General features: G+C 37.8%; 1 protein-coding gene across 3 annotated transcripts in view; it reads right to left on the bottom strand.

The window, feature by feature from the left end:
• The window catches only part of THSD7A (thrombospondin type 1 domain containing 7A), a 186,897-nt gene that overhangs the window by 112,789 nt on the left and 56,252 nt on the right, over positions 1-17,856 (bottom strand). For all 3 annotated transcript variants that reach the window (XM_015558202.1, XM_015558203.1, XM_015558204.1), the window contains 2 exons: positions 14,502-14,657; positions 12,631-12,843 (listed from right to left, as the gene is read on the bottom strand). In XM_015558202.1, coding sequence (XP_015413688.1) covers positions 12,631-12,843; positions 14,502-14,657 — 369 coding nt within the window. The remainder of the gene's footprint in view (positions 1-12,630; positions 12,844-14,501; positions 14,658-17,856) is intronic.

Raw genomic sequence — 17,856 nt, 5'->3', positions numbered from 1 at the left:
ACCCCAGAAAACATAGCTCTAAACAGCCTGAATAGCCCTTGAACTCTGTATTTCTTACCTTACAAAAGTGGTCAATCAAACCAGAATAATGGAGGCCACTCTACTTCACAAGAATTACTGCCATTCTCTTCTATGAGTAAGGTGAAGGTGGAAAGGAACAAAGAATCACTTAATTGTAAATGTATGTTCAATGCATACCCCGAACCAACATGAAATACAATTTTTAGAATTCCAAAACAAACAAATGCTCTTTTTTCTGAGTTTAACGAAATGATTATGGGATTATCCTAAAAGAAACAGCAGCAACCAGCCCTGACTTTCTTTATTTTAGCCTGAGATAAACAGTTCCATATTCTGGACATGAAAGCCATATTTCTCATGCACATTATTATGTTGTTCACATTGATATTAACCTTTCTATTGACCAAAGCTACACTTTAAGCTACCAGTAAATCCATTTTAAAAGGCTTTAATCAAGTTAGAATAAGAGAATATTACTGTGAATGAAGGTGAAGGATACTTTTATGATTCAGATGAAACTTTGGTTTGTTTTTTTCCTCCAACTGCAATCAATAGACTATGGCTGAGTATAGTTCATCTACACAGCACTATCTACCCCATTAAGAAATAATGTTATAAATGAATGTATTAAAAACCATAAAACGCATAAATATTCTTCATATCAAATTGAAACTATAAGAAAATCAATTTTAAACTTAAAAATGAAAGAATAATGAACATCTTAATCATTGTTAATAAGGTTATAGATCAAGTCCAGGCATGTGAAACTTAAAACAACCTATTACTTATAAATAACAAAATTAATGCAATTATACTGTTATTTTTTCAAGAACTTCTGGCACATAAAGCGTAATACTTAAAAATTACAGCTTTCACCACTATTATTGTGATATATCAATCTTTAACATTATTATGAAGATGTCAGAGGTATGTGTGCATGAAGCTTGGATATAGATTTTACCAATAATTATGAAATATAATCTTTTCACTACATTGTCAGGGACTCTTAAAATACATAAAAAGTAGTCTTCAATATAACTTCTTTCTTCATTTACTTGCTGTATTATACTAATTTGGATCATTCCTTCTTTACATTATGACAACCCATAATAGGTCTTTCACATAAAACAGATTCTAAAACATATGGATAGATTTTCCCACTTTCTAAATTTACTGTGTGACAGGTGAGCAACATAGCATCAACATCACTGGTTAAAAACAAATTTCATTGCTATAAAAACCTCAAGATTATACCTAGATCAAATTTTGTTTCATAGCCACACTTGTTGGTTTAGTTTAAAAAAGAACAAGTGCATCTGTTTCAACCTCCCTTCCTCCCTGCTGTGGCTTGGAGTTCTATTTCCAAATGATCTGATCATACCACTTCCCTGGCAGAATACTTTTAATTCCAAATAGAATGGAATAGAGTCTCTTAACTTGGCCTTTATTTATGATCTGGTACTCTCCTCCGACTTCCCAAACACAAATTCTGCAGTGACATGCCCAAATATTTGCAGCTCCGCCAACATCTCAAGTTCTTTCACACCTCTCTGCTTTTGCATAGCTGTGATTTTAGCCTAAAATATACTGACCTTCTTACGAATTTTATTTATCCTTTGCATTAACACATAAGTCATCACTTTTCTAAAGCCTTCAGTGGCCTCCAAGATAAAAAGTAAACCCTACCCACTCTGCCCCTTAGCACTCTGAACATATCTCTAATTTAGAAATTATTGCACTATGTTAAAACAATTTGACTACATATTTTCCCATCTCCCACTACATAGTGGGTGCTTGTTGGACAGAAACTGTCATTATTAATATGAGTATCACCAGCACAAGCTACAATGCCTGACCCAGAGAGGCACAATAAATGTGGAAGCAATGAATGAATGTGTCTTGGTAGAAGACTCTTGAAAATTTAACCAATATTCAAACCAATTCTTTATGTAATCAGAACTTCTCTAGAGGGTTCTAGCTTTCTCATGGAATGTAACCATCTGCTGGGTTCTGTATCTTAGAAAAGCCCGAAGGAGGCTCTCTGCAGAAATTTCTTATTAAAAATGCTAATGTAGCTTTGGATCAAAGTTGACATTTCGGAATCTTTTAAAAAATGTTTTTATTGATTTCAGAGAGAGGAAGGGAGAAGGAGAAATGGGTAGAAACATCAATGATAAAAGAGAATCATTGATTGGCTGCCTTCTGCTTTGGTAAGGACAATGCCATTTTCTCATCCTAACATCAAATGCTCTGCAGAGACAAAACAAGTGCCTCTTCTTTCAACCAGATAGTCACCTGCAGCTTTGCCACTGAGAAATCTTCTCAGAAATTAACTTATTTGGAAAGGCCACATTAGACTCTTGTTTCATATACTCTAGGAGTTTTGCAAATGTTGTCATAGACAGATTCTTTTTAAAAAATGGAGAGTGGTTAATTTCTTACAGGTGAATTTAGTATATATCTGAAAATAGAAGCTCAGGTAGCCACTCATTTAAAGCAGGACCTTTCTAATCTTTTTCAGTATCAGACCCCTTTTTGGGTAAAAATAATGAAGAGACTTTACTGGTTGAAATAATAGCTTCAGGTAATAACTAAAATGGCTTCAGGTGAAGGCAGAGCCAATGGCTCAGATGACACCAACAAATACTTACATCTCTCCTCCTGCCTTTAATATCATCAACTTTATGTGGTGACTCTGGACAGTTCCAGTGTCTCCTTTAGTTATTTCTGCACAAGTTCTTGGGTGTATTTTTTGTTGCTAGCCCAAATTAGGTCATATGTTCATCCTTAATGCAGTCACTATGGCTAGGTAGATGAGTTACAGCCTTGGAGGAGAAATGGGCTCAATCTCAGCAAGCCTCGTGAATAGGTTTAGTTTAGGGGACACATGAATTTCTTAAAGAAAAATCTGAGGCACAGTAGATGAGAGAAGAGAATGAAAGAATGTTGAGGAGGCAAGCAACATATAATTAATATATATATATATCTTTTAAAGTTTTAAACAATTTAGCAATCCCTTTTGATCAAAGACTTATAATTTTAAGGTATAGGATAAAAGATTTAAAATTTTTATTAGTTAATTTTACTTACATTCTTCTCTATCCCTTTTAGCCCATTGGCCAAAATGAAAGCTAAGAAAATGCACTGTAGTTATCTTGTGGCTTTTTATACAACACTAGAGGCCTGGTGCACAAAAATATGTGCACTGGGGGGGTGGGGGGGGTCCCCTCAGCCCAGCCTGTGTCCTCTCACAGTCTGGGATTCCTCAGGGGATGTCCACCTGCTGACTTAGGCCCATGCTCTGGGGGATCGGGCCTAAGATGGCAGTCAGACATCCCTCTGGCAGCCCGGGAGCCCTTGGGGGATGTCCACTTGCCAGCAGGGAGTAGGTCTAAGCGGCAGTTGGACATCCTTAGTGCTGCTGAGGAGGCGGGAGAGGCTCCCATTGAGCGTCTGCCCCCTGGTGGTCAGTGTGTGTCATAGTGACCAGTCATTCCCAGTCCTTCTGCTGTTAGGGTCAATTTGCATATTACCCTTTTATTATATAGGGTAGAGGCCTGGTGCACAGGTGGGGGCCGGTTGGTTTGCCCTGAAGGGTGTGCCGGATGAGGGTGGGGGTCCCGCTGGGGTGCCTGGTCAGCCTGGTTAAGGGGTTGATGGCTGTTTTCAGGCTGGTCAAGTCCCCCAGTGGGGACCCCCACCCCATGGGGATGCCTGGCCAGCCTGGATGAGGGGCTGATGGCTGTTTTCAGGCTAGCCACAGCCCCTTCAGGATAAGGGTCCCTTCTGGTGTGCCTGATGAGCCTGGGTAAGGGGGTGAGGGCCCTTTTCAGGCTGGCCACACCCCTTTCAGGGTGGGGGTCCACACTGGGGTGCCTGGCCAGCATGGGTGAGGGTCTGATGGTCGTTTTCAGGCTGGACATGCCGGTGGGCTGGAAGCAGGTATCTGGGATTTATTTATCTTCTATAATTGAAACTTTGTTGCCTTAGTCCAGCTCGAAGCCTGGGTTGCCCCTGGCAACCAAGGCTACAAGGCCCTCCTTGAGCGGAGGCCACACTGGCTGGAAGCAGGTATCTGGGATTTATTTATCTTCTATAATTGAAACTTTCTATCCTTGAGCGGAGCTCAGGGTAGGCAGGGCAGGCGAGAAGCTTGGCGTCCTCCATCGCTGGGGTGACCTAAACCTCCTGCTCGCTCCAGCTCAGTGGCGGCCGCCATCTTTGTGATGGAGTGAGGGAGTGAGGGAATGATGGAGTGATGGTTAATTTTCATAATACCCTTTTATTAGCTAGGATGCCCTGTTTCAATAATAGGTGCCCCTAATATATAAGAAATCTCAGATTGAGAATCATAGCTAAATAGCATCTCCTCTATTACTACCTAATGTGGATTACTGGTGAGTTTGGGGGATTATTGGTGAGTTTTGGGGAAGATATATTTCCCTAGCTCCCACTTAATGCAGTCTTAAAGTTCAAAGATTAATACAGATTTCTTTTCTCATTGTGTTTAATTGTCATTCCACAACAATATATCCTGATCTTATATAAATCAACTTAAGTCTTATTTTTAGCTGTAGTCAGTGACTTATCTTCCTAAGAAAACTGCATGTTCCTGATATGACACACTCAGTGCAATAGTTAGGTCATACAAATAGAAAAATACACACTCATAATCTACTTTAAAATTAATAGCAATATGTTACAATAATTAATTTCATAAATTTGGTGAAACAATCTTAATTCTCTTCAAAAGACATGACTAGAATTGTAATTTGAATCAATACAATGTGTCAAGTGAAAAAATATAATTTAGATTTGTTTTGCTTGTGTAACATGTGAAAAAATGTTCTATTATGAAATTTTACTGTTATATACTTATTTTATAATAGTTAATAGAACAGAAAGAATGCACTCATTTCTTTAAAATTATATACACATTCTTTTAAAATAAGTTTATTTATGAGGGTGTTATAGTAGAATATTTATGAGGATGTTATTTAATAAGGGCATTATAAAAATAAATGATAGACTGTAAATCATTTGATCAGTTATGGGTAAGTAGTAAAATTCTTATTCTTAGTAAAATAAAAAAGAATGGTCTTTGTGCTTAGTTAACTTTTTCACTATTGAATTCATCACAGAAGAATGATAGTAACAATGATTACTTAAACAGTATTTATTATGTGTCAGGCACAGTTCTTAGCACTGAACATATATTGACTCACTCATACTTCACAACAATGTTATGAGTAGGTAATTTTACTATCCTTATTTCACAGATGAGGAAACTTAATCACAGAGAATTTAAATAACTTACCAAAGAAAGTTATCTGAACCTAGACCCTGTGCTTCAATGACTGGGTTCCAGAAAATTGAATCTCAACAAAAAACAGTCTAATGATAAAAGCTTTGAGAGAAACCCTCCAGATTATAGGTTTTTATGTACATTCTGTTTATCTTTTTTTTCTCTTTATGCAAAGTCAGTAGCTCTTTTGCTCTGGTGCACTGGGACTTGAGGGTAATGGAATGTGAAGGTACTTTGAGATAGTAATAGAGTGTGCAATCTAGTGTCATGCTTTATCTGATATCTGGTAGATAAAGCTTAAATTTTCAGTCAGTACAATAACACAAGTTTACTTAAGGAGAAATTGAGTAATTTCCTAAAAATATGTGATGTTTAGGGATAAGAGAAAGCAAGAAATTATTGATGAATCAGAAACTTACTGACAATCTGTTATGTAGAGCACAGTGCTAGGAAATATGTCTACAAAAATAAGTCATGCTCCTGACTCCATAGTAACTCCATAGAGGGGAGGATGGGTAACAGTAAAGGATAAATAACCAAGTTCTATAAAATATACAATGGTGTAATAAAGGATAGAAAAAGCAATTGGTAAAATGGGCAAAATAAAATCAGGGGAAACATTCTATGATTTCTCCAGTGGCTTAGAACTTTATGCAAAAAGCAACAGGAAGCCAGCAAGAAATTTTAAGCAGCTAAATGGCATGATGATGAAGATAGGATTTGTGGTGGGAGACCTGTGACCCCCCAGAAAGGAAAACCTGATCCCAGTATATATACCAATATCTCTATTCACTACCTACCTTTGTTCTTCCCAAATAGTTTAATTCTTCTAAACTAGCACACACCCTTCCATTGTTCAACCCTTACCAAAGCTTCATCTCTTCCCTGAGTTACAGCAACAGCCTCTTCATTTCTCTTCTCCTTTCATGTTTAATTGCATGAGAATTAGGGTGGCCTTGGATGTTGAGGGATTATATTTTGCATGTGGAGGAGTAAAAGCAATTGTGATTAAAAGTGGACTGCAGTAAATTAAATTCTTTGCCATAATTCTTTGTAAGATCTCTCATCAAGAGGTACAACTTATGTCCCTGCCCATTATAACTGCACTGTCATTGTGGTTTGCTTTGACCAATAGAAAGTGGCAGAAATGACACTGTACAAGTTCAAGGGCCTGTCAGCTTCTGTTTTTGTCCTAATAAAGCAGTGCCTTGAAACAGCCATGTAAGAAAGTTGGTCTAAGGTGGGAGTCCTTATGGAGAAGCATCAACATACCTCAGCAGTCAGTCAGCACCAACTGCAAAATATGGGAAGGAGGCCACCTTGGACCTTCAGTCATAGTCCAACCTCCATAGGTGAGCCCAGGGAAAGCTTGAGCAGGAATTCTCATTGGTTTTGGGTGCAGCCAGTGAGTTTGGAGGTGGCTTGTTACCAGTAATAGTTAAATGACATAGGGCCTGAGAGGTAGGAAGAGAGTCTAGAACCAATGAGGTCATGAGAGGACAAAGTCTGACAGGAGATAAGCAGAGTCACAAAAAGACAAGAGGCCCACTGATATAAGGAATGAGGTACATCTGGGTTATTTTTGTTGTTTTCCTTTCTTTTTTAATTGAATTTATTGGGGTGGCATTGGTTAATAAAATTATACAGGTTTCAGGTGTACAATTCTATAATATATCATCTGTATATTGTATAGTGTATTTACCACTGCAAGTCAAATAAGTCTCCTTCCATCACCATTTATTCACCCTTTACCTTCTTCTACCTTTAGGTAGTTAAAATTAGTTATTAATTTTAATTATCAAACTCCTGTCCAATTTGACAGAAAGATGTGTTTTTTATCCCTACTGGCATTTTACTGACCCAGCATTTGACCAACACTGATAAAGTGCAAGGCTGTTTTCTCTTATACTTGCCATTTGAAGTAGCAGTTAACACTTACTGGGAATTTATATCATTACTAGAGGCTCAGTGCATGTAATTTGTGCACTCGGGGGACGGGGGGGAGAGGTCTCTTAGCCTGGCATGTGCCCACTCACAATCCAGGAGCCCTTGGGGGATGTCCAACTGATGGCTTAGGCCCACTCTGTAGGGAGTGGGCCTAAGCTGGCAGTCAGACATCCTTATTGCTGCTGTGGAGGTGGGAGAGGCTCCCGCTACTACCACTGCACTTGCCAGCCTTGAACCTGGCTTCTGGCTGAGTGGTGCTCCCCCTGAGGGAGCGCAGTGACCACCAGGAGGCAGATCCAATGTTGAGCGTCTGACCCCTGGTGGTTAGTGCATGTCATGGCAACCAGTTGTTCCACTGTTCAATTTGCATATTAGCCTTTTATTATATAGGATCATTAAGTGGTAAGTAAATTACTGGTTATTTAACTTTCATCTGAGGCTTCAGCTAAATCTATACTACTTTAAAAAAGAAAACTCTAAAATTCTATTTCTTTGCTAAGGCATTTTGCTATGCAAAAGAACATGGGCTCAATCCTGAGAGTTTACAAACCCAAAACAAACACACACAGAAGACAGATCACGGTATCTGATGTCAGATTTTTTAAGGCCAAAGTAAAATTGTGATTACTACAAACCAATAGTGAAAAATAACCCACTGCCTTAAATTAAAGAAAAATTTCATCTTTGCAACAAATTAAATAGAGAATCTCAATTCAGTTATAGGAAACAAACTCCTGCCAACATTGTTAGATTATCCTAATTGTAAAGTAAGAGACCTTAGATTTAAGCATAATATCCAACCTAATTATATTCCACACACATTAAATAGCGGAGCATTCTACAGGAAGGAAACTTAGTTGATTTATTGCTTAAATTATGGAAAAACAACTCAGTTATAGGGCGTATTTTTGCATTTAAAAAGATCAGCTTTTTCATGTAATGGCTGTGTAATTGGTGTTAAGAAGCAGATTCCAGTTCCAGAGAGTGATCATGCTTCTGAAATTGCAATCTCATCTAGCTCTATACATATGAATTGACATTTTTATTTTGCTTCTTTGTTCCCCCTTGTCTTACCCATTTCTCCTGGGAGTGCATCCTGAATAAACCCTGTGTATCCTAACCCTTGACCTGTCCTATGATTTTAGGAGAGTTTATGTATATCCCCGATCAAGCAAAATATTAGTCTCAACGATAAATCTTATAATTTCTCTCTTTCTATTTCTGGTGTTTTGCTCCCTCTCCTCTAATAACAGAGTTGGGTTTTAGGTTCCACAAAAAAACCCAACCTATTGTCATTTGCACAACCTTCACTGGACAGCAGAACCATCCAGGAAGCTTTGTAAAAATGCGATTTTCTGGGACTTACCTTAATAGTTTGTAATTCACTTGGCCAATAGAGAAGACTTAGAAATCTGATTTTACAGCATACTTTTAAGGAAATTCTGCTACTGGGGGAACTAGGACACTCTTTACAAAAACAGATCTAGCCTCTCACACAATAAATTGAAAAATGTCTGCATATAATGAATTCACATACATATGGTAAGATATCATATATCTATTTACATATGATTTATAAGCATCTAATATTATCTCAAGTCCTATCTGTACATGAGGAATTGGTTACTGGATGTTCTTATTAATCCAATACTTTCATAGTGATAGGACACAGTGGTGTGTTACAATCAGATTTTAGGTACATAATAAAAAATTGGTTGTTAATGACATTTAAAGTCAGTTACTGGTACTTTTAACCAATAAGTTAGAGTGATTTGCAGTTATCCATAAAATGATATTCCCCTTTATTTGAATTTTTATATGTTTTACCCAATGGAAGAGGAGAGAGTTGAACCAGAGCCATAGTGCTTTAAGAATAGCATAATACACTCTGCGAGTCCTGGCCGGTCACTGCTCTTGCTACTGCACCATTAATAGCCATGTAAGGATGAATTGTTGTATCAATTTATTTCCATAGAAATGTAATTGTTTGGTTTCATAAAATTCTGTTAAGCATAAACAGGAGTCCTCTACATGAATGTCCCTATGTTAACTTTTACTAATGGGTAGAAAAAGAAGAAAGGTGGCATAGAAGTTGCAGGCATTTCAAAACTGCTGAGGTTCATTGATTTTCAAAAAAGTACCAAGACAAAATAACAAAACTGTGGTTTTGAAATTGGCACAGAGAGGTGTCAGTACTCTGACACCTGAAATAGAGCACATGGTAATCAGATACGGATGGCATCATTTATTTTTTTCCACAGGGGAGGAAAATATGAAAACAATATTTGGTTAAGTTCTTCTTAAGAAATCAATAAGACAATAGATTTTCTTTTTCCCACTTTCAGCCTAATAGTCTTGCTTAGTTTTGTCTCTAACCAACCGATTTGGGGTACAAAATACTCTTGCCTCACCAAATTTACACCTTCAACTGAAACAAGGGCAAATTTTGCAAAATCTAAAGTAGAGAAGGTTTGGGTTTTCTCATTGAGCCAATCCAGGCTCACCAATTTACCACCAGACATTTGGAGTAAGTAGCTCCTGTATTTGTGCTCAGAGATCTAAAATTGCTTTTCTGAGCATCTTTAAGTTGTGATATTTTTTTTCTATTACACATAAAATGTTTCTGAATTCTCTGAATTCCTTCTGTTATACTTCTCTACCTGCCAGAGAATTTACATAGGACTCCTGGGTGCTCTCACAACCCTTCCCAATCCTACTCCTTAGAAGACACTGGAGAAATGAAAAAAATAAAAATAAAAAATAGACCAGCACCAGCAAATCTTAATGATCTCTGGAAGCCCAGACAAGAATATTTCAGGAAAAAAATAGATGTTTTAAATGTTTTAAGGTCATTAACAAGGTTGTAAATTTATGAGGAATGTGGGAGGTAAAAAAAAAAGTATTTTTATTATTTTCTGTATTCATAGACTCCAATTCTTCATTTCCCTAGCTGAACTTTAACTTAATTATAAAGCAAAATCTATAGTTGCAGCCAGGCCTAGAGGTAGAGCCTGTACAACTAATCAACTTTAATTCCCTGGGTTCGATTTAATTATAAAACAACATTTGGTGCAGCTGCTAAACACTTACTAGGTGACCAACCACATGGTAACAATACTGGAGGAGTATTTACAGGGCTCCAGCTTTTGCTCTGCTTCTACCAGCTCAATTATGGTTCAATGACATAGAAATTTGAACAGCCTCTAGGATATACAATAACAGAGAATTTTCTTGATTTTATACATCCCTGTAGTTGAGCCAGTTAAAATATTGAGCTGCACTACAACTAATTAATGCCAGGATGTAAAATTTAATGATGAAAGAGATGTCCTAATAAAGGACAATAATGACGAATCCAATATCCATAGCATACATCTTACCATTTTTTATTCCTTCTTTCTGTGCAATAGATGAAGTGAAACCAGCTTATATGTACTGCGAGTTATCAGTTTGCCTTTTAAGTTATAACATACATCACTCTTCAATATAACCAGGCATAGCTAACTCATTCTTTTGCTTGTTCTTTCATGTTCCACAAGACAACTTAAGAGGTAAATATCTGTGTTACAAAATATTTTACCTGACAAAATTAGAACTAAGCGCTGGTATTTTTTTTAAATAGCTAGTTCCTCTAGTATATTTAAGATATACCCAATTTGCACAAACATGCAGGAAGAGCACAGCAATAAGTGAGATCTGATTTTTCATCTGATAATATTTGGGCAAAAGTTTCACGGGCAATTAACTTTTCAGCTCAGCATTTTTTTTTTTTACTTTAGCTTGCCCAAATATACCACATACATGGGATCCGGTTCCTCCATCGGTCTACAGGAGGATAAAAGAAAATTATTTCAATCGAGGGGAAAAATCAAGAAGTGGTATCAGTAAAGGAGTTTCCAATGATGCCAAAATAAATATGACCCTTACTGCTTCTACAGCAGCTCAGAAGGAAACACAGAGGGGGCCATCGAATCCAAACGAGGATTTGAAGTGGGTGTGCAAGTGCAACAGAATGTGTTCCTTCTGCTTTCTTTTTTCCTAGATGTGAATCTCCTTTTTTAGGGCAGAACTGGGTAAAAAGCTAACGAGAGGCTGTATCCTAGTTAATTGTATCTACAGAGAAAAAAAGAAAAATAGATGACCTTCAGTGCAAACTACCAGATCAATGATCCCTTTCTTCACCTTCCAACCGCAGGCGCTGGTGTGGATTTTACCTGGTGCTGTCCTGCTTGGCTACCTTGGACTCTGGACAAAGAAGACGCTGTACGTTTCAAAGTCGAAAGGCTAATTTCGCAGTGCTGACAGTGTCTGCCATTCTCTTACCCCAGAGACTATCTTTCTCTACTGAACAGTGACTGCCTCACAGGAGGAAGCAGCCCTGCATGCTGTAAGAAAATGGGATAGGAGGAATTATGATGGCTACCAGATGTCCCAGTGCCCCCGAGGGCGCCAGAATGCTTCCTTGTGTGCTGGAAACAGCATAAACTGTCAGACCACAGGCCCCTGGGGCACGGTGCTCATGCTGCCCTGCTGTGCAGAGTCATAAGATTCGAGAGTGGGAAGGGGCCTTAGAGATGCTCTGAGCCAGGGGTTTTAAACGATGTCTGGGGAAGGTCTGTTTCCTAAGTGTGACCCAGGGATTGCTGAAGAGTAAGGGGATCTCCTTAAAACAGTAGCAGCACTCTTGGAAAGAATGTAAAATCTTATGTCAGGGCTAACAAGACAGGATATTTTATCAAACAAAACTCAGTTGTAAAAGTCCAAGGCAGCTCAGGAAAAGAACCGTGGAAAATCACCATCCCAGTGGCTGTCTGACATTCCCAGAGGGGAGGGCCTAGCGCTCAGAAAGATGATGCAAGAACTCGAGGGTGAGATAGGCCCAGTGGCTCTGGAATCTGGAAATTAAATTATATCACTAAGCTGTAATATCAGGATGTGAAATAAAGGCTTCTCAAGACAAGTCAACCAAGCCTTATAACGCTTCTCATTTTCTTTGGGGGGAAAAATACCACTTAGAAAAATGTTACCTTTTCCCATTATTTTAAAATTTGGCAATTTAATACATTATTGGCCTAATGATGATTTAATTCTTGGTCTGTTTTACCTGTTTTCAAATGAAAAAAATACTGTGATTGTTCAAAGAACCTCTTTACTGCCACAAAGGAAGGAGGAGAGAGGGAGGGAGGGAGGGAGGGAGATAGAAGGAGCTAAGGAAAGAATGAAAGAAGCAGCAGCTATTTCTGTGTTTTTAAATGGAACCAATTATGATGAGAGAAGATGAGAGAGACTTTTATCACAAGGTAAAGCACAGGGTCAAACAGACAATCACAAAAGCAGAACAGGTAGGTCTGGCTCACCATCACTGTTGATGCAGACAACCTCCTGAACTTGAGCGCCTGGACCACACTCTTTTCCATTGTCTGGTTCACAGTCTCCAAGCCTCACTGCTTTCCACTCGTAGCAGGACGGCTCCTCACAGGGAATGGCTTCCAGTAAGTGAGGGCAGCTCCCAGTGCCCGCCCAGCCTCCAGTGGGCTCATTGGTAATGCGCCGCTTCCTCAGTTTGAAACCTGAATTATTTGGGGAAGGAAAATATTTATTGTTACCATCGAGGGTTGAATATTGTAGAAGGCTGAAAAAAACCCAAAAAACTCTGAGTGAAAGGTGGATGAGGTTAGGAGGTATAAATCATATCTGCTTTAATCACTGGTATATCCTCAAACTCTAGGCCAGTGGACGGCAAACTGCGGCTCGAGAGCCACAAGCGGCTCTTTGACCCCTTGAGTGTGGCTCTTCCACAAAATACCGACTTCTGTGCATGGCGTACAGTGCAGTTGAAACTTCGTGGCCCATGCGCAGAAGTCCGTATTTTGTGGAAGAGGCGGTATTTTATGGAAGAGCCACACTGAAGGGGCCAAAGAGAAGCATGTGGTTTGCAAGCCGTGGTTTTTTTTGAAGAGCCACACTCAAGGGGCCAAAGAGCCGCATGTGGCTCGCGAGCCACAGTTTGCCAACCACTGCAGGCTAATGTGAGTTTATTAATAATTCATTAAATATATAAATGAATGAATAAACATAATGGCCAAAGAGAAACTTTTGGTGTTAGCTTACTATAGTAAAAATAAGGCAAGACATGCCATCTATCTCCCATCACATCCTCAAGGGCTGTAGGAAGAGGGAGGAAGAGAGAGAAAAAGAGAGATCTAGATTGATTTTGCTTGACTTAGAAAGTCTGCAGTTATAAAATATTCAAAGAAACAATGAAATATCAAGCTATTCAGAAATATTCATGACCAGACAAAAGTGCTATTCAAATTCTTCAATACTATCGCATGATTAAATCTGAAAAGGAACTTCTGATAAGTTGGATAGTCCCAGGAAATTGTCCCTTTGAGACTTAGTTGATTTTGAACTCCCTGGAAATTAGAATTAGGGATATAAACCATCTGGACTCTAATGAGTAGTCAAAGTCCTGTTCTGTGCCTTTGTAGCACCTAAGTGTTGCCTTCCTGACAATGTATAACAAAATTCATGTCTGTTGCTATGTGAACATGTTGGAATCGCTAGGATACTACCCTTTGAAAGAAAACGGGGAAATGATTTTCATTACCGGATCATGTTAAAATTATCCCACCTTGCTTACCACATAACAAGCCACTGCATTTATTCTACTCTTCCTAGAAGTATCATTTGCATCATAAAATCAATAGCATTTTGTTTTTGTTTTTATCTTCAGAGTAATGAGTTCTGTTTACTGGGCACTAGCTACGGGTCAGGCACTGAATTAAGAGCTTTATGATTATTATCTCATTGAATCTTTAGAGAAAACTTGGGTGGCAGATATTATTACATCCCCCTCAAAGATAAAGGGACAAAGATTTAGATAAGTTAATTAAGTTAATTAACTTATCTAAACAATATAAGACGGAGTAGGGTTTCCAATCCAGGTCAGCCTGGCACCACAGCTAATTATAACCACGGTGCAAAATTGCCTTAGACATTCTCCATCTGTTGTCTAAATTACCAAGTATCTTGCTTACTTCAATTTCAATCTTCTGGTACCATCACCAGACTAGGTTTATTCATCCTTTACAATCAATACCCTTTAGCCATTCTGGAAAATATCACAAATGAATAACTACAAGAGAAACAGAGTAGACTTTTTAAATAACTCATGGTTTAACGCAATTGATGAGAACTCCAAGTATGCCATGTTAACATTACATACCTTTTTTGCCTTGCTGGTCATTACAGTTTTCATAAGTACAAGGTCCCCAAGCTGACCAAGGTGAAACCTCACATTCAATTGGACAGGGGATGTGGCACAGCTGCGTGGTGTTAGGAGCAGGGCCAGTGCATAATTTCAAATCCACTGGTTTGGAGGCTGTTTGGAGAAAAATAGAGATTCTTTAAGAATTAGACAAGTTGTTATGCTCAACAGCCTGATTGTTCTGCATGTATGGAGAAGGAAAATGCTTAAAGAAGTGCCAGCAAAACATTATTCCAATGCTTCTCAACTACGTCCTGAGAATAAAAGGAGAAGGAATGGAAAGCAGCAGGATGGTGTAGTACAAGGGGATGGGCGAGAAGTCTTGCAGATTGTTTGTTCACCAGCTTTACCACTAATTAGTCATGCAATTGATATTGCAGGGTCTAACTTTCCTAGGCAATAAAATAATCCTTACGGTCAATTTAATCCTTAAAATTCTGCAGTTAGAGTCCAAGAAAGTGGCATCTACTTTAGAGGACTGAAATAATAGGAGGGAGACTGCAGCGTTACTATATATGGAAAAAAATATATTGTGGTTTCTGGTGGAGCAGTCTCCCTTTCCTTTTGGTCCCAGAGAAGTAACTGGTGGATGTGATGAAGGAAGAGCTCATGCCACCAAATGGGGCATCTCTCTTGACCTCTAGCCACATGAATCACCAGATACTTTCTAGAACTTTTACTGAAAACATCATCTGCCTATGGGACTCAAATCTCAGAATTGCTAAGAAGGCTAATTTATAATTGTCTATGCTTGTTCGCAAGTTGGCCAATGAACGATGGATAAGTACTGCTTGCGCTTGCTTCTCTTCTATGATGATGTGTGCAGTTTGGCTATTATTTACAGCAAATGCATTTGGCAGTTAGTGTAAATGACTAAGTGAGAAAGATATTTGCTACATATACAGCAGAAAAGAATCAAGTTTAGGTGTGTATTGTATCCTATATAGCTGTAGTTATTCTGTTGTAAACATTTTAAGAAGTAAATGTCTTGGACAGCATTTCCTTTAATAAAAGCTAAGTTCCTGTTTCTGTCTGATAATTTAGGATGCCCATACCTGTGGCACCAAGGACGGAAATAAAAGAGGTCTTAGATAATTCTCATTCTCTTTATGTAAAGAACTATCCAATTCCAATTGCATGGAATTGCATCTAGAAGCTCACAGAAATTAAAATAATTTAAGCTATATTGTCCTAATTTTTAAATAAAAGTACTAACTACATCAGCTTGTAGCTCAACCTCTAAGGCAAACTGTGGGTACTTTCTCATCACTCAGCTTCCTGCACTCACAGAGACACTCACTCATCAATGCTACCTGAAGGCTCTTACATTACCACCTCTTCTGCCAATCTGACAAAAAAAAATAGGTAATTTTGATTCATTCACACTGGATAGCTATTGCTATATTGGCTTTTTTTTTTTTTTACAATCTAAGGGAAAAGAGGTCAGTGCCTTTGACTAAACAGTCAGGTATTGCATGTTTTAAAAATTCTTGTGGCACACCAGTGTGCCTCTAGTGGTAGAAAAATCACTGGACTAGCATTTAAATGATAATAGTATCTATGTCTCCATTTTTTTTCCAGTTGACTAAAAGTAATTTTAAACATTATATTGTTTTGAAAATCATTATTATAATGGGAGTCCTTTATGCCTGTAACTGTGAGGACTGTTATAGAGCCTGAAAAATTTATTTTATATATATAAGGTTGAAAACTAGGAGGGAAATGGGGTTTTATCAAGGGAACAGGTTAAAATATTGTGTTTCTAATTCCTGGCCATTTTCAGTATGAGCATAATGTTAGCTTTCAGTGTATTTTGAATGAATCACATAGAATAATCAGTCACAGAAATCTTCTGGAGCTATTATGAGAGAAATGTGTCGAATAAAGGCTTGAGGAAGTATTGCTTAAAGCAAAATACTCTTGAGATCTTCTCAGCTGCTAAACTACTCAAGTCAACATAGAGATAATATAGTTCTTGAAAAAGAACCTCCATTTTATAGATGTCTTTATAGAATATATATAAAAGTTATTTCATCAATCAAAGAAACACAGGAAGAGAGTACATATTTCTGTATGATTCTATTCCTTTGGTGATTTTCATTATAGGTTTTTCTTGTGAATAGGGTACATATTGATTAATGTAAATCGCAGATACTAGCTGAGCTCCTCAAAAACTATAAGTCAATTACATTTTTTTTGCAATTGCCTAAGGGTTATTTGGAATAAGTGTAATTCAATGAATGAGGTAAAGGACAGGCCCTGGAGACCTTGCTGAATTCCAGTTTAATTTGTGGATAAAATTCCTGTAGTTCTGTATTACATAATGTAATGTTACTGCTGACCATATATTCTCAAAAACTAAGATTTGAATTTTCTAGAATAGCCTATTCATTATTCATTATAATTGTACTACCTAAGGAATTGTTCATCCAATAAGGCTCCAAAGAAATACATTCGATTTTTTTTTAAAGTCTTATTGTTGGATCTCTTAAAAATAAAGGATAAATGTTATTGTTCTCATTGGACTTAAAGGATATTCAATTATATTTACTTTGCATGCTTCATGGGGTTACAAAAGAATGTTTGAACTTTCCAAAAGTGGCTTAACAAACAAAAAAATAAGACGTGCATTTCTGCAGGTCCAAAATATGTTTGTACTCTTATGTTTGTAGCATTACAAATGGGAAAAAAATCATTATAGGAAGCAAACTTAAGACTTCTTTACAGCAATGTGGCTAATGAGGCATTCTGAAAATATATCATGTATAACTCCTAAGAACAGCTAATGTGTTATTTTAAAGTTTGAACATTTTCTTTTTAAAAAAATTCTTTGATTATTACATATGTGTCCTTATCCCCACATTACCCCCCACACCCCTACTCATGCCCTCACCCCCCTATTGTCTGTGTCCATTGGTTAGGCCTATATACTTGCATGTAAGTCCTTTGGTTGATCTCTCCCCATTCCCCCACCCTTCCCTACCCCCTTCTGAGGTTTGACGGTCTGATCAATGCTTCTCTGTCTCTGGATCTGTTTTTGTTCATCAGTTAATGTTGTTCATTATATTCCATAAATGAGTGAGATCATGCTATATTTATCTTTCTCTGACTGGCTTATTTCTCTTAGCATAATGCTCTCCAGTTCCATCCATGCTGTTGCAAATGGTAAGAATTCCTTCTTTTTTACAGCAGCATAGTATTCCATTGTGTAGATGTACCACTGTTTTCTAATCCACTCATCTACTGATGGGCACTTAGGCTGTTTCCAAATCTTAGCTATGGTGAATTGTGCTGCTATGAACATAGGGGTGCA

The sequence above is a fragment of the Myotis davidii genome, unplaced genomic scaffold (genome assembly GCF_000327345.1).
Source record: "Myotis davidii unplaced genomic scaffold, ASM32734v1 scaffold168, whole genome shotgun sequence".
NCBI lineage: Eukaryota > Metazoa > Chordata > Mammalia > Chiroptera > Vespertilionidae > Myotis > Myotis davidii.
The sequence above is the reverse complement of the archived record's forward strand: the minus strand, read 5'-3'. Positions and strand labels throughout refer to the sequence as shown.